Source organism: Erythrolamprus reginae, chromosome Z, assembly GCF_031021105.1.
Source record: "Erythrolamprus reginae isolate rEryReg1 chromosome Z, rEryReg1.hap1, whole genome shotgun sequence".
NCBI classification, from domain to species: Eukaryota; Metazoa; Chordata; class Lepidosauria; order Squamata; family Dipsadidae; genus Erythrolamprus; species Erythrolamprus reginae.
In genome coordinates, this window is record NC_091963.1 from 26269747 (window position 1) to 26288114 (window position 18368).

The window sequence follows — 18368 nt, forward strand, 5'->3', positions numbered from 1 at the left end:
ATGCACTCTTACAAGTTTTCTGAAAACTTAGAGCGCGGTCAAAAACATTAGAATGCATGCTCCATAGCCGGGAGGAAAATTCTTTCTGTGCCCCCCTGAGGGGGTGGTGGAACCATGACTACAAGGTCATCTTTAAAAAGTCCCTTCCTGCTAATCCTAAGAATTGCATCAAATATCAAACATGTTTTCCACATTTAGTCATTACAAAATTACTTGTTTGCACATTCTCTCTTTATGTTTCACATTTATGCCAAAAAACCCTTATTGGTTGTGTTCTGATATCACAATAATACTACATAAATTTATTGTGATGGAAATACTTCAGAGAACCTAAGCTGCATGATCATAGAAACATAGAAGACTGACGGCAGAAAAAGACCTCATGGTCCATCTAGTCTGCCCTTATACTATTTCCTGTGTTTTATCTTAGGATGGATATATGTTTATCCCAGGCATGTTTAAATTCAGTTACTGTGGATTTACCAACCACGTCTGCTGGAAGTTTGTTCCAAGGATCTACTACCCTTTCAGTGAAATAGTATTTCCTCACATTGCTTTTGATCTTTCCCCCAACTAACTTCAGATTGTGTCCCCTTGTTCTTGTGTTCACTTTCCTATTAAAAACACTTCCCTCCTGAACCTTATTTAACCCTTTAACATATTTAAATGTTTCAATCATGTCCCCCCTTTTCCTTCTGTCCTCCAGACTATACAGATTGAGTTCATTAAGTCTTTCCTGATACGTTTTATGCTTAAGACCTTCCACCATTCTTGTAGCCCGTCTTTGGACCCGTTCAATTTTGTCAATATCTTTTTGTAGGTGAGGTCTCCAGAACTGAACACAGTATTCCAAATGTGGTTTCACCAGCGCTCTATATAAGGGGATCACAATCTCCCTCTTCCTGCTTGTTATACCTCTAGCTATGCAGCCAAGCATCCTACTTGCTTTTCCTACTGCCCGACCACACTGCTCACCCATTTTGAGACTGTCAGAAATCACTACCCCTAAATCCTTCTCTTCTGAAGTTTCTGCATCTTTTCTGTATCTTTTCACCTTTACATTCTTTCTAAATTAATGAAAAGTTTAAAAGAAATTATTTAAAGGGAAGGGTTAGGGAGTCTGTCTGTCTGTCCATCTGTTAGCAAGGTAACTGGAAAACAGAACAGAACAAGATCAGATCTGGTATGGGAAGAAGTTGGCAAAAGAAAGACTGAGTTTGGAAATAAGCTGGATCAGGTCAAAGATTGAAGAGATAAATAAACCTCAGTGCACCCCAATGCTGATTGCTCCATTTTAAATTTGGCACAAGGGAATCTTGGAACAAACTCATCTTATATGCCAATTGGGCCTATTTATGAATCAAAAGGCCCTATTTCATGGTCACTGATTTTTGTTTGAATTGTTTGAATATTTCATAGTGCTAGTCTTGAAGACTACATAGAATTGTTCAGAATGCAGCAATGCATGCAATTTGGGATACCTATAATTTGCCCACTTCTGTTGCGTGAGTTACTATGGCTCCCAGTTTTCTATTATATGAAATTCAAAGTGCTATTATTGCTTGGAAAGTCCCTTTGGCATGGGGCCAGAGGGGCGGTCTCTTCATCAGGACAGTTACTCATTCCATTGGATTGGTTAGTTAGGGCGAATTTGCTCTAGGTCCCCACTATTAAATATTGGCAGGTGTTAGGAAGCAAAAATTTTCTGTAACTGCATCTAATCTAGGGAACAGCCTCTGTCCTGAAATATGAACAGCCATTAAGATCTGGCTGTTCCATCAGATGCAGATAGGAGACTTATGTAGTGTTTTTTAAAGAAGATAATGTGTTAAAGAGTCTTTGTCAGTGTTCTAAATAGCATCTGAGAAATAAACCAAGTCCCAGTCCAATTCTCTCAATCAGAGCTTGATTTATTAACAGAACCATGTTAGCTACGCCATTGTCATTCCAATTCTGAATCCTTCCCAGAATCCCATCTAGGTTAAGGTTCATCACTTTTGTTTTTTTAACTTTGTGTTTGTTAAACCCCTATGCTGTTTTACACAATACTAGTACAGTTGTGCTCATCAGTTTACATACCCTGGCATAATTTCTGATTTCCTGGCCCTTTTGCAGAGAATATGAATGATAACACGAAAACCTTTCTGTCAATAATGGTTAGTGTTGGCTGAAGCCATTTATTATCAATCAATCATGTTTACTCTTTTGCAATTATAATGACAACATAAACTACTTAAATGATCCTGATCAAAAGTTTATCTATCCTGGTGCTTTGGGCCTGATAACACGCACACAGGCTGACACAAAGGGGTGTGAATGGCTATTAAAGGTAACCTTCCTCACCCGTTATCTGTTTGCATGTAATCAGTGTGTGTGTGTGTGTGTGTGTATAAAGAACCAATGAGTTTGTGGCCTCCTGACAGATCCTTGCATCTGTCATCCAGTGCTGCACTGATGTGTCTGGATTCTGAGTCAAAGCAAAAGAATTGTCAAAGGATCTGCGGGAAAAGGTAGTTGAATTGTATAAAACAGGAAAGGGATATAAAAAGATATCAAAGGAATTGAGAATGCCAATCAGTGTTCAAACTCTAATCAAGAAGTGGAAAATGAGTGGTTCTGTTGAAACCAAATCACAGCCAGGTAGACCAAAGCCTGGTTCACTCACAACTGCTTTAGTTCAGGTTGGAAAGAAAAACAAATAATTTCAGGTGCAATACAGGACACTCTAAAAATAGTGTGGATGCTGCAAAATGCACAATAAGGAGATGCTACACAAAAGATTGCCTGCATGGTCGAGTCACCAGAAGAAAGCCATTACTATGCAATGCTTACAATATGCCACACAGCACAGGGGTAAGCCTCAAAACTTCTGGCACAAAGACATTTGGAGTGATGAGATCAAAATTGAGCTTTTTGGCCACAACCATAAACACTACATTTGGAGAGGAGTCAACAAGGCCTAGGATGAAAAGTACACCATTCCTACTGTGAAACACGGAGGTGGATTGCTGATGTTTTGGGGGATGTGTGAGCGACAAAGGCACAAGACATTTGGGCAGAACTGATGGCACGATGAATGCAGTATGTTATCAAAAGATACTGGAGAACATGACAATGATCCTAAACACAAGGCCAAGTCGACCTGTCTTTGGCTACAACAGAACAAAGTGAAGATTCTGGAGTGGCCATGTCAGTCTCTTGACCTCAATATCACTGAGCCACTCTCAGGAAGATCTCAAACATGCAGCCCAAGAATTTACAGAACCTGGAAGCTTTTTGCCAGGAAGAGTAGGCAGCTGTACCGTCTGAGAAGATAAAGAGACTCATCCACACATACCACAAAAGACCCCAGGCGTCACTGATGTTAAGGGGGGCAACACACTGTATTAAGAATTAGGGTATGTAAACTTGTGATCAGAGTCATTTGGATAGTTTATGTTGTCATTGTTATTGCAAAAGAGTAAACACAGTTGGCTTCAGCCAAACACTAACCATGAGTGACTGAAAGGTTTTCGTGTTATCATTCGTATTCTCTGAAAAAAGGCCAGGAAATCGGAAATTCTGCCAGGATATGTAAACTGATGAGCACAACAGTATCCCCCACCCACCCCAAATAAACAGCAATCCCATATCACAGTGAACTGAATGTTCTTCCATAAAGACATTGTAATTATATTCTGGCCTGTGCTAATTTAACATATACAAGATTACATACCCCAACATATTGCCCAGTATGATTTTGTAAGTGAACACGATGACGATGGTGGCAGGATTTTGTTTACAGGATAATCCATACAAGTAGAATTTTCACTGCACCAAAGACACTGTGAGGAAAAAGAATGAAAAATGAAAACAAGTTTATCAGGAAGTATGAAACAAGATTATTAAATCAACAATTTTATCAATGCTTTTATAATATTATCAGTACCAAACACACTGGCAAGCTGATCTGTATAAATCCTTAAAACATATTTTTTTTCTTCATTACTTATTTACACCCCATCTTTACTACACTATTCCAGATAGTTTACATATTGATTGATTGATTGATTGGGATTTATATGCCGCCCCTCTCCGAGGACTCGGGGCAGCATAATACTCTTCCTTCCTATTTTCTCAACATCCCTCTGATGTGGATTGAGCTGAGAGTGTTTGGCTCAATCACCCAAGTAGTGTTCGTACTAAAGAGAGGAGTAAAATTTGGAATTTCTTGATATAAAGTCCAGGACCTTAAAACTATAACAAAGTATAAGTTATGGCAGGAAATGTTTTGTCCTATGAAGGTGAACCTGTGGCTCATGCATTTTTAAATCCAATTTATTTTTTCACAATCTCCACATATACATCCATACATATACCATAAATCATATCAAGATATACATAACTGTACATTTCTATCCAATAAATCATAAACTTACTATTTTGCACATTTTATACTGTTATTGCCCATCTGTCCCCACCCCATATTTCATATCATATATTCATATATTGTGGGGGCAATATGCTGGCTATTTTAAAAAGTGCTATTGCTAATTTGTTGTAAGCCGCCCTGAGTCTAAGGATGGCATAAAAAGAAAATCAAATAAATAAATAAATAAATAAATAAATATCACTCCCCTCCCTTTAACTCACTCTTCCGTCTACCTTCTTTCTATTTCTCTCCCGTTTTCCTTTTTCTCTCCTCTCCTCCCCTTTCTTCTCTACTTCCTCTTCCTCCTTATCCCTTCCCTGAGTAAATCTAATCATAATCTATCTTATGGTTAACAGGCAACTTATATCATAACTACATTTAATTATCGATGCAACTCTTAAACTTATATTTTGTCTATATCCATGTTTATTTTTTTTCCCCTAGGCATATTATCTTGAGGTCTACTACCTTTAATTTTCCATTTTCCTCAGATTTAGTTGTTGTTACATCTTCTATACATATTCATTTTCTATCCAATCATTAAATTTTCCCCAAACATTGTAATATTCTGAATCTTCCTTGTTTTTAATTTTAATTTTCAATTTATTCATTTCCATACAGTCCAATATTTTCTTGACTACCTTCCCCCCTTCAGAAGGGCATTTGTTGCTTTCCAGTTTTGTGCAAATGTAATTCTAACTCCAGTGACTATATGAATAATTAAATATGTATTTTATTTATTAAATTTCTCTGGTAATATATCCAACAGGACTATCTCTGGTTCAGCTCTACATGTTGTTTCAATATTTTTTCTATCCATAATTGAAATTGAATAGAACTCCAATACACTTTGATTGCAACATTTCATAGATTTGTTGTGAGTCTCTCCGAGTCCACGGAGAGTGGCGGCATACAAATCGAATTAATAATAATAATAATAATAATAATAATAATAATAATAATAATAATAATTATTATTATTATTATTATTATTAAAACATTTTAGATACCCTTTCTGGTGACATGTGTTATGGCATGTGCGTTGCTGCTAGGGGTTATCTTGGTTTCCAGTGTGCACATGCGTGCCAGCCAGCTGGTTTTGCCAGTGCCGGTTCCAGGCCTTTTTTCAGGATGTTTTCAAGTAAGTTTTCAGGCCTTTTTTCTGGCCGTTGTCAACCCAAAATTGGCTTTAAGAACAGCCTGAAGAAAAGACCAGAAATGCCCACAAAATAGCCAGGTTTTGGATGTTTTAGGATTGCTTTCAACCCAAAAACTGCCTGAACAAGGCCCGGAAGACAGCAGGCATTTTCCATCGGCCAGCTGGTCTTCAGGTTTTCAGTACTCTGGCATGCGCATAGGCATCACCGTTCCGGTTTGGGCATTTAGTACTGAAAAGGTTTGCCATCACTGCTTTATACAGATTGAAAGAAATGCCATATTTCATCTTGATTTTCCAAGATACCATTTTTAAAGGCTAGCAAGCTATAACAATTAGTACATTTACCTCACAGGTAGTCTTTGACTCATCATAGGTGAGATGAGAATCCCTTCACTAAGCAAATAAGTCATTAAATTGCACACCGTTATAATATTATTTGCTAGACCCATTAAGTGAATCACCATAGTTATTCAGCAAAACACTCTGGTTATTAAATGAATTCAGTTTCCTTCAGCGACTTGACTTGTTGGAAACTCCCTGGGAAAGTGATCACATTATCTCAGGACCTGGCAATTATTGTAAATACATACTAGTTGTCAAGCACCCAAATTTTGATTGTGACTGTGGGACACTGCAACATACAACAGTGAAACTGATTATAAGTCACTTTTTCCAGTCACAACTTAAAATTGTTCTTAAATAGTCGTAAATCAAGGACTGCTTGTATTAGATTTGTTTCCTTAACTTTTTAAAATTAAGTTCCTTAAATTAACCAGAAGAGTTTTAAAAATGCAAATAGTCCTCAGCTTATGACTAGCAAATGTTCAAAGTTACAATGGACTCCTAAAAGTTACAAGTTGCAATGTTCAGATAGCCAGGCCCTCTTTCCCATGATCCATGACTGAATTTTGGGTTTCAGCAACTCGCTCCCACTTACTGCCATTTGCAGTGTCTGTAATTTACACTTTTGCCAAAAATCAGCAAAACCACCCCAGTGAATAATGGGTTTACTTAACAATTATGGCATTTACTGAATGACTGTGACCTTTGCTTAATGTTCATGGCAATGCACCTAATAATTTCTAATAAAAAGATTGTAAAATCTGGTTGATCAAATGACTATCATTTTACAACCATCATAACTTATGCTCATAATCTCCATTTCTGTTGTAAATTGAGAACATCATATTATATCCCATTCTTTATCTTCGCATCTGAAAATGCATTTTATACTAATCTGAGCAAGAAATAAAAATGTAATTTCACAGGATTTCAGAATCTTTATACTGGCTTTACTTATAAAATCATTCCGTTGAACAATTTTATTTATGAACACTGCTATGATGAAATCCAGATGTAGCTTTCCTAAGAACAATGCTGGCAAGGCTGTAGTAATTTCCCTGCTGCATTTATCATCCAATTATCAACACAACTGATCATCCCTGGAATTCAGAACTGATTCTAAAACATTTATGTTGCTTTAACAATTTCAATATGGCTGGAAAAATTGGGGCTAGAAGTATCAGAAAATTTTGTCAGTCTTCTTTCCTTTTTCTACATTCTTTTATGGATTTATATCTGCAATATAACTTGGGCTGACCAAGAAAAGGGAGCATTTAAAAACATTACTAACAAAGTAATGGCTGTTTACTTGGTTGTTGCAATGCCATGCTTTTCTGGAAAGAGGGCCATGGGTCAAACAACTCAAGGACCCAGCCTTAATTAAGCCACTCATGAATGAGGAGGAGAATTTGGCATTATTCAGTTCCCACAATTCATATTCTTTGACACATAACCAGATTAATGAAACATGATGTGACTTCACTGGATGTATTCTGCTGTTAGGACCTCCCCCCCACCTCTTTTATCAATAATGTTCTCGCCTATTTTGTCACTGTCCCTTTCTTCTAATATATTCCGGTTTTAGCCTCACTTTTGTTCTTTTCTTTCTCTTTTCTTGCTGAATCTAAAGTTCTGATTATAGCAAAAGAATCAAATAATTCTTAATTAAATGGTTATCATTCAAGAAGAGAAAAATATTGTGATAAATACTGCAGATAAGGTCATTGTTATAAATTAAGCCATTCTGTGTAAAAGTTTATTATTCCTCTGAAATCATTTTTTAAAAAAAACTAAATATGATCTCAACTAAACAAGTGTTTATGCATGAACAGTTCACAATCCAAATTCAGGAAAATGAAGCAAAAATGGATATGATTATATGAATTCATGCCAAGAGATTCATTTTTAATAAACACTATTGATAATCTTCAAGTTATGACCGTAATTTTTTATAGAATTCAGTCATAAGTCGTTACAGTTATCATCCCGATTATCACATGACCATATCCAATTTTACAACTTTTGTTGCAATTGTTAAACAAACATTGTGCTCATTAAGCAATGAGACAGTGGTTAAGATTGTGCGTTATCTAACAAAATACACAGTTACAGTATATGTGGTACCTCGCTCAATAGTAGTAACTGTGAGAAGGACCTTGGAGTCCTAGTGGACAACCATTGGACTGGTGGACCACCAGCTGGTCTTTGTCTGTGCGCTGGAGTGCTGGAAACCTGAAGACCAGCTGGTCAATGTGTGCATCTTCGCAAGCATTAGAAACCAAAAGACCAGGTGGCTGGCGTGCATGCTCTGGTACACACAAAGACCAGGTGCCTAGCATGCAAGATACCCAAAGACCAGGTGACCAGTGTACATGCATTGCCAGCCAGTGGTTTTCAGGTTTCTGGCACTCCGGCACACATGAAGACAAGCATGCGCGCACTGGAAACTAGAGAAGCAGCTGGCAATAGAATGCATGCCCACAGAGAGGGCTTTGCATGCCACCTGGAAAAAGTGACGTAGAACAGTTGCAGCATCTACATAGTCAAAATTGTCATTTGGCTACTGGTATGTATTAATTACAGTATCCCAGGGTCCAAACTAGGATTCGCTGCAGGACAACTTGCCACAGGATAAAGAAACAAATACAAAAGTTAAATTAATTTTGATGAAACCTTGAACAAATAATAAAATTAGGAAAGCCAATCCAGAAATATGAGAGTTACAGTAATTTTGATGAGTTTGATAGGTCATAAGTAACCAGTTGTAGGTCAAGGATTACCTATAGTCACATTGATTTATTTTTAAAATGCCCTGCACATTAAACGTTTGTTTATAGGGAGACAACTTTTTTCTTTCATGTCATGACAAGCTATGCTTAGTAAATCATCTACAAACTCATATTTATCTCAATCCTTAATCCCCCTCCCCTACATTCCATTCAGACTTTTTACAGTTTGCCTTCATGTATAATTAAATCTATTAAGATTCGGTAACAAATCAGAGTTTGTACAACCTACTAGATAAAAATGAAATTATGATTTAACACAATTTCAGAAGAGGGAGTTGGAGCCCACAGAGGAAGAATAAGCTTGATGTTTCAATTACTAATTACCAAACAATGGCTTACTTCCATCAATAAATATTTTTCCAAATATTTATGACACCTTCCTTACATTTGAAAACTCAGCAGGAAGCCGTCAGCTACCACAGAGATAAAAAGAAACGTAACTCAAACCGCATCTTTACTGTATTCCAGGGAATGGTAACCATAACAGAGAGCGGACAACTGCTGAATGAGATAGAAATACAAATTCATAATTTATAGCTAGCCAGATCTCAAACCTTTTGTACTTTCTTTGCAGCTGCGCTTTTTGAAAATTTAGATTTCTTATCTATATCCCCAAATATGGCAGTCTTCTTTATATTCTCTGCAGTCTCACTCTTTTGTTCACATACACCCACTACTGTAGGAAAATATTTAAGTCACTGAGCTCTAAATGTTGTTGTCTTATAGTTGCCAGTGACCTGTTGTTTATTGATATAAAACATTTTTTTTTGCTATTTCAAAAATTGTCTTTGCCCACAAAATACAATAAAAATATTTAAAATTTTCCCTTGGTTAAATAAAAATGAAAATACTTACTGTGGTATATTTTGTACATGCTTCACATTGCATTCCAGTAAAATGAGAACATGCTGAAAAAATAAAAAAAATGCATGGGAAAGTTTAAATATGAAGGTTGTAAATTTCCTAACAAATTGTAGAAATACAGAAGGCATTTTATATCCTAGAGAATAAAAATTTGAGAGTGAATCAAATATGTCTAAATATTTCAAAAGCTAATGCTTTTCAAGATGCTAGGGTTTAGAAAGCCTTGTTATATAAATTTCAAATACACCTAAATAAAACACTGTTATTGAGTAGCAAAATATATTTTATAATAAATTATAATATTTTAACTTAATAAATATGCTCAAAGCTAAGCTGCAAAGTGTGTTCAATGTATATCTAAAGCATTATATGAAAATAATTAGAATAAAATGAAAATAATATTTACAAACATTTATCTTGTAAACAGCATTTTCTAATGATTTTTAGCTATGGAATAGTCTTAAGAACTGCAACCATTTCAGGAAATTCTACATGTAAAGTCATTAAAGATTATCTTGTATTTATATGTTTTACAACATTTTTCTTGGGTATTTTAAATAGTGGAGATATATTTATTTTAAATGGGAAATTCTGCAGGAACACATTGTGGCCCAAGAACTATAGAGTAACATAAAAGTGGACTGCTTCTGCCACATGTCATAGGCAGATTAACATGCCTTTTTTCATTCTGAAATTCTTCCCCCTCCTGCTCAACACTCACTTTTAACTAAAAAAATACTAGAGACACATTAAATGACTTCTAGCTCAGGTTTCACCAACACCTATATTAACCTGAACTAAGGACTGATGTACAGCCAATGTGGTAGGAAGAAGCAGAGATTTTAATTTCCTTGCCAACTTCCCAAAGCATCCTTCCACTGGTGCTACACTGGGAGGGAAAGGGCAGGATCAGGCAGACAAAGACAAAGCTATTCATATCACTCTTGCACTCTACAGTCATTAGTTGGACTAAAACAAAACTACTTCGTGAAAAGGGAGCACAAACTGAAAGAATTTTGGGTGATATCTATCCGGAAACCTGACAAAGTAGAATATGTTCTCCATGCAAGGAGTAATAGCATATCATCTTGCTGAAGCAATAAAAGATGATGGTTGCACTATGTAAACAGCCCCTGATAGCTCCTCTCTCCGTCTTGCATCCTGCTGCTTCGTTCTCCACAGAGCCTTCTCTCCAGAATCCCAAGTTGTTGGTTTGCAAAAAACAACTGGACTTTTTTTCTTTTGAGAACATTTCATTTACAATCCAACAACTTTCCAAAATAAAGAGTTTTCTTGGATGAGAAACAAAACATTTTCACAAAAAAAAACAAAAAACCCCAACCAAGTCAAGTTGCCTTTGAAAAACACAACTTTGGGACAACCATAATTTGGATGATTGAGAATCTTCATAGACCTTTCTCCCGAGCTTTTTTTTCATCAATCACCCCAAAAACAGTGCCCAGATGTAGGTTCCTTTCCATCAACATCCCCCCTCCAATTCTGTATATCCCAAACATTTCTGTCCCATGCAGGCCACCTTCTGCCTAATTTGGTCTGCTTTCCATTAAAAGTAATCTGAATTAATTTTTCAGGAACAGTTATGGAACTAAGAGACACAGTTAATGGAAGACAAGATATAATTTTCCCTTAAGGAGAATTTCTAATATCACTTTTATTTATTGATAATTATACAAAGAAAAGTATTTAAGAGATAATGTTTTTCATATAACTGCTGTGAAGAGGATCAGAAGGCATTCTGTATATATTTTTAATTTTTCATATTGCACTTTTAGCTTACTTTTTCACTTTCATTTATTCTGCATGAACTTTTAATATTTTGTTGTTTAATAGCAACCAAACTAATTAAATTCTGATTAATATAAAATCTTGCAAGATAAGCACCCTAAGTGAAACAGCAAATACTGTCCTTCAATCAAGTGTTTAATACATTTAGGTCAAGGAAATACTGTGAAACTATTCATTGACCTCAGAGCTTTGTACCAATGTATGAAAAGGCTTCAGTGTTATAGGCAAACGAATCACATGACCATGACAATTAGAATTCTTTGCCCTAATCCATCAAGTCAAGAAAATGTTTGAAAAGCACATTTTTAAAACAAGTTTATTAGGGTTGGATAAGCTACAAATTACTAGAAAATAAAAACCAGTTCTTTATGGTTAACTCTTTCATACTATGACTTACAGCACTTTCAGACATTTTAATTCAGAAATGTTATTGGGAGTAAATAAAATATTTTCCCTCAACTAGTCCTAAAGCGTCTTATATGCCTGATCTTGCATTTTAAAATACCTACAACGAAGTCCACTTCAAATCCATAGCACTCTAATTCAGTTCTAATTATTTTGTGGGAAATATAGGAAAGGCCACCTGCAATAAAATCTGGTAGCTCCTGTAGGCATTTCAGTTAAATCATCCCCTCATAAGAGGAATGTCATTTCCACAACCTCTTTTTAAAAGGCACCGAACCCTGAACGCTCAAGGTTATTGTTAAGTATGAATTGTAACCATTTTACGCGTCCTGAAATGAAGGTTTGATTAAGCTAGCTTGAGAGAACTGCAGGTTCATGGTGGCTGGAGTTAACAGAAGCGGCCACAGGAATTTGCGGGTGGGGGGGACAATACAAGAGCAGGAACTGCAACTTAAGGAATTGTTTAGGTCAAAGTAAATGATAAAACCAGATTACTGGAAAGGGTGTCCATCTGTAAAAGGGGATTTAATACGATTACAGCAGATTACTGTATTTTTAAAGGCGCCCGACATTTGGGGCGGGGCGACTCTGCTAACGTGCAGAGATTTTGCACCCCGAGGCAGAGATTCTGACCCTTGTCACCTCCGGAACCATTAGCTTTGCGACTCCCCAAATGTATTTATTTATTCATTTGTGCAATACACAATACATATGGAAGAGAATAGACATGAAGTAATATATATAAAGATAATATGTAAAAATAGAGAAGATATATGAAAGGAAGAAAATATATGATATATGAGATAAAGGAAAGACAATTGGACAGGGACGAAAGGCACGCTAGTGCACTTATGTACGCCCCTTATACCCAGCAAGTAGGACTTTCTCCCCACATCTGCAAAATGCCTCTCCCCCAGAGGAAAACGGGGGGGGGGGAGAGAGAGAGATGCGCCGGTATCCTGAAAGGACCCAGGAAATATGGACGCCGAAAGGAGGACGGATAAAGGAGTCTCTCTCTCCCCCCAACGCTGAAAAGCTACAGATGAGGCAGGAAAGGAAGCCGAGCTTCAGCGGCGGACCACGGTCCCTCCCGCAATGCATTTCCACCCCGCCCGAACGGGGTTCCTCCTGGCTTACACGGAGCAGAAGTCGGCGAAGGGGACACGGTGGACACCGTGTCCACTCCCATCGTCGGGCAGCGGCACAGCAAGGCGCACACGGCGGCCAGAATGCAGAGACGCTGCCAGCAGGCCATGGTCACCGCCGTCAGGTCACCGCCGTCAGGTCACCCAAAGCAAAGCCGAGAAGACGCACACTCGTCCGCTCACCTGCTCCCATGCAATTCAGGGAGAACTCATTTCCTGGTTCGCGCAAGCGCACTTTAAATGCTAAGCAACGCCCAGGCCTTTCGGCGAATAAGAACGTCGGCACCGCCCATGTGGCCTTGTTGCGTTGTGGTTTCGGTTTTTTTCCCCTCCCCTCGCGCGCGTTCGTTTCTAGAAATTGGGGGGTGGGGCAATCTTTGGCTATGCTGTAAATAAGGCGGGCGGCGGGTTGTAATGACGTATTTCTATAGGGCAGTGCTCATCTTCAGTCACTTTAAGAGGGACGGACTTCAACTCCCAGAATTCCTCAGCCAGCATGGTGGATCCGGGAATTGCAGAACACTGCTCTTAAAGTCGTAGAACTATAGGCACTGCCCTATAGAAATACTTCATGCAACCTGCCTTATTTACAGCAACTCCCAAAATTCGTCAGCCAGCATGATGGATTCGGGAATTGAAGTGCATTCTTAAAGCCGTAGCAGTGTTTGAGGAACTTTATTTATTTATTTTGTCCAATGCACAACAATACACAATGAAGGTTATAGACGTTATACTCGAGTAAAATATATTAGAGAAAGAATAGAAGTGAAAACTTAGGAATAGAATATAATAGAGCAGTGTTTCCCAACCTTGGCAACTTGAAGATATCTGGACTTCAACTCCCAAAATTCCCCAACCAGCTTTCGCTGGGTGGGGAATTCTGGGAGTTGAAGTCCAAATATCTTCAAGTTGCCAAGGTTGGGAAACACTGAATTAGAGAATAGAAGGATATTATAAGAGTAGTATAAGAAGAATAGAATAGAAGAATAGTAGATACGATATGTGAGATACTGGAGAGACAATAGGACAGGGGACGGGAGATGCACTTATGTACGCCCCTTACTGACCTCTTAGGAATCTGGAGAATCAACTGTGAATAGTCTGAGGGTAAAATGTTGTGGGTTAGGGGAAGATACTAAAGTCGTATTTTTTACAGTCCAATTTAGAGCGGTTAATATTAAGCTTATATCTGTTGTGTGCTCTTGTGTTGTTGGGGTTGAAGCTGAAGTAGTTGTTGACAGGCAGGACGTTGCAGCATATGATCTTGTGGACAATACTAGTCTTAGATCATGTTTAAGGCGTAGTTGTAAGCTTGCTAGACCCAGGATAGTGAGTCTAGTTTCATAGGGTATTCTGTTTCGGGTGGAGGAGTGAAGAGGTCTTCTAGTGAAGTATCTTTGGACATTTTCGAGGGTGTTAATGTCAGAAATGCGGTATGGGTTCCAAACAGATGAGCTGTATTCTAGGATGGGTCTGGCGAAAGTTTTGTAAGCTCTAGTAAGTAGTGCAAGATTGCGAGAGCAGAAGCTATGTAGGATTAGATTAACAACTCTTCAAGCCTTCTTAGCAATGTTGTTGCAGTGGGCTTTGGCACTTAGATCTTTTGTTATTAGTACTCCGAGGTCCTTGACTGAGTGGGGGTTATCTGTGATAATTTGTTTGTTCAGTTTGTATTTGTGGTTCTGATTCTTTTTGACGATGTGTAGGACAGAGCATTTGCTGGTTGAGATTTGGAGTTGCCATTTGTTAGACCAGAATCTAGATATTTTTGGAGAGTAGTTGTGTTATCAGTGGTGTTGAAAAGTTTAACATCTAGAAAACATGTAGAAAATACAACTTACGCAACCAAGTAGTTAATGCATGGAACTCACTACCTGATTCTGTAGTTCCATCACCAAACCCCCAAAACTTTACCCGGAATTTCTGAACCAATCATGCTAGCTCAGGAATTCTGGGAGTTGAAGTCCACATGTGGTAGAAGAGGTAATTTTGCTACCCTGGTCTATGGGTAAAGTTTTGGGGGGGTTGGTGATGGAACTACAGAATCAGGTAGTCACTGACACCACTGTTATCTAATGCAATGCTTTCCAAACTTGATCTTTGTTTGAGACTGATGTGAACTGCAAACCTCACGCAAGGTCTCATTCAATAGTTTCCCAGACAAAAAAGCTTAAAAGAATTATTCTTTTCAAACTGTTTGCTAATGCCACAGGTGGGTTCCTACCACTGCGGTCCGCTACTGGCCTGCTGACTGCACAATTTTCATGTGACAACTCCGGGTCTGTCTTAGCCAGTCCGTACATGATGCCATTTAAAAAATAATAATTTTGGGCTTTTTTGCTTCTGTACATGCGCTGAAGCAAAATTGCATGAGGGGATGCTTATGTGTGTGCAAATTTCGGCAATATTTTTGCTACTGTGCATGTGTAGAAGCATAATTGTGAGGGGATATGCATGCAAGTAACATTGCCTGCATCCCAATGCGCTATGCACTCAAGCAACATTGCAGTGCACATGCAGTGCACTGGTGTGCAGGTAAAAGGAACCCGTCCCTGACTAGTGCCTTACAATGAGATTCTTCAACTTTGATTCTGAATATACACTGCTCAAAAAAATAAAGGGAACACTTAAACAACAGAATATAAATCCCAGTAAATGAAACTTCTGTGAAATCAAACTGTCCACTTAGGAAGCAACGCTGATTGACAATTGATTTCACATGCTGTTGTGCACATGCAACTTTGTACAGAACAAAGTATTCAATGAGAATATTTCATTCATTCAGATCTAGGATGTGTTATTTGAGTGTTCCTTTTATTTTTTTGAGCAGTATATATGGCTATAACCACCACCATCGTCCCAATCACAGGAATTATTTTTAAGGAAATATGAACAGCGCTTCCATTGTCAATTAGTGCAAAGCATTTTACCTTTGTTGTTGTTATTATTAATTAGATTTGTATGCTGCTCCTCTCCGGAGACTCAGAGCGGTTTAAGATTAATTAAGATTGGTGTCAGAGTCCAATCTGGCTTACAGAAACCTACTCAGTCCCACTTAACTTTTTTTTCAACTGACATATCCAGGTTATGCAAAGTGTGGCAAATTTGTTTGTTTGATTTTTTATGCCGCCCTTCTCCTTAGACTCAGGGTGGCTTACAACATGTTAGCAATAGCACTTTTTAGCAGAGCCAGCCTATTGCCCCCACAATCCGGGTCCTCATTTTACTCACCTCGGAAGGATGGAAGGCTGAGTCAACCTTGAGTCAGTGATGAGATTTGAACTGCTGACCTACAGATCTACAATCAGCTTTAGTGGCCTGCAATACTATACTCTACCTGCTGCGCCACCTCGACTCTTTTGCCATTCCAACCAGGCTCCACTGTTTTGATTCTTTGAAAGCTGATTTGGAGAAGGCATATCCAAGCTCCTGACTCCCATCTGTTTACTGACCCACAAGCTCAATTAGCAACTACAATTAGGAGTCCTGGGATTGTGGTAATTGGGTGACTCTATGACGTGCTTTGCTTAACAACCCCTTCACACAAATGACTGTGATTTTATGCCCAATTGTGATCATAAGTCTACAAATCTTTAGCAATTGTTCAGTTAGAACAGTGATGAGTAACTTTGTAAACGATCCTGGCATTTACCATCTTCACAGGTCTATAAAGCAAAAGGAAGCTGATTTAAGATCCTAACCTGATTTGTGATTTTACTTAGTGACTGTTTTGCTTAATGACTGAATTGCTTGTCCCATTTGCAGTTGCTAAACAGATAAAGCAATATTCAAATCTTTTAAGCACTGCCTTTTCACTCCTTCCCTCTCCCAAGGCCCAATGAGAACAGTTTGGAAACCTAGAATACTTAAATAGGAAGGTCCAATTTGAAAAACTGAATTAAAAGAGCAGAGTGAGATACATATAGGCCTAATTCTTTTAGTATACTAAGTCATAGTGTGTGTTGTGGTTGGCTCTGGCCCAGCTCCTGCCCCAAGGAATGTGGAGGTGGATTTGGGGGAAACATCCACAGGCCTGTTTTGCTCCCAATAGAATCTCCCAACGAAGGCTCCTCTGACGAAGGAAGGTGAGTAGCAGGGAAGAGGGGAGTTTGGCAGACAGCCCAAGAGGAGATCAATCATCCTCATCATCCCTGGATTCTGAACAAGAATGTATGACAGACCGACTCATGCGTAGAGTGATGCATAGGAGAGAACAACTGAAGGATTATTACAGGAGATAAGTGAGGCCACCTGTGGTTGGGTGGAGCTGTTGTAATTAGTGCTACAGATAAAAAGAGCAGTGTGCTGATTTAGCCTCGTGGAAGTTTATCTGATTCATAGTTTCGTCAAGATCGTGGTTTTGCTGCTTCCCTGTTCAAGATTGTGTGTGAACTTTTCTGGACTTTGGAATTGGATTCAATTTCCCAGTTACTGGGTGAGAAATTGGATTGCATTTAACCTGTGCTTTGTACCAGAAAATCCCTTTGACATTTAAAAAGGGAGACATTTAAAAAGGGAGTTTTTTCTGCTTTTCTGTTGATACTTTTGGTTTTCCTTCTATCGTGTGGTGTGTGTCTTTTTGGACCAATTACCCTGTAATTATGGGCAGTTGGGACACGCCAGCAGAACACTGTGACTCATATCTTTCACCTTAGCAGATATACAGTATGTACTATTACAATAAAGAAGACTTTTCTACATGTCAACAATATATTGTCACCCTTTGCAAAAAAATGTTGTTGTTTTTTTAATTAAAAATACACACTTTACAGAAAAACAGAATATATTATTAAATGTTCAAAATCAGATTTCTTCACAGTAGGCAACTCTGATTAAATACGTTTCCATGCAACACAAATATAAATTTTATTCTAAAACGAGTGGTAGATTCACATCCAAAATTTTGCATTTGAAAAATTACTCTATTTAAATCATGCCAGACAAGATAAAATTCAAAAGAAACAGATGGTTATATCACAGTTTAATAGCGTCTTCATGCACAAGCAATCAGCACTGTCAAAAAGTCCATTTATAGTATTTCATTAAGAAAATATACAAAACCCAACTAAACAAACAGTTCAATTTTTCTTCAGTGTCAGTGAAGGATATTGCCTGCCCACATTAAGGTGGTCAGCTGGAGGACGGAGCACAGGGCATAGAGCTATTACTCTCATGCCACTTAACATGCTGGCACTTTCTCATTTTGCTTAGAGGCCTTGTACTCTTAAAATAGAAAAGCAAGATGGACAGTAGTATTGAGCTTCAGATTTAGTGATGCAGGCCACAGGTAACTGAACAAGGCTTGATTGGCTCTTAACTTTATATCCAGTCAGGACACATATAAAGACTACAAAATTATACAGTTTTATATAACTTTATTAACTGCATGGCTATAAAAATAGAAGCAGCCTGCCCCTGTTCAATTGCTTGTGGTCCACGCGGCAGAC

The 18368-nt window shown here is 38.1% G+C and overlaps 1 protein-coding gene across 1 annotated transcript in view; it reads right to left on the reverse strand.

Annotated features, from left to right (window-relative positions):
• Positions 1 to 13184, reverse strand: part of PTTG1IP2 (PTTG1IP family member 2) — a 33796-nt gene extending 20612 nt beyond the window's left edge. Inside the window, 4 exon segments of the mRNA XM_070729697.1 lie at positions 3716 to 3824; positions 9557 to 9609; positions 12914 to 13052; positions 13055 to 13184. Coding sequence (XP_070585798.1) covers positions 3716 to 3824; positions 9557 to 9609; positions 12914 to 13052; positions 13055 to 13114 — 361 coding nt within the window. The 5' untranslated portion in view covers positions 13115 to 13184.
• Positions 13185 to 18368: the final 5184 nt, after the last annotated feature.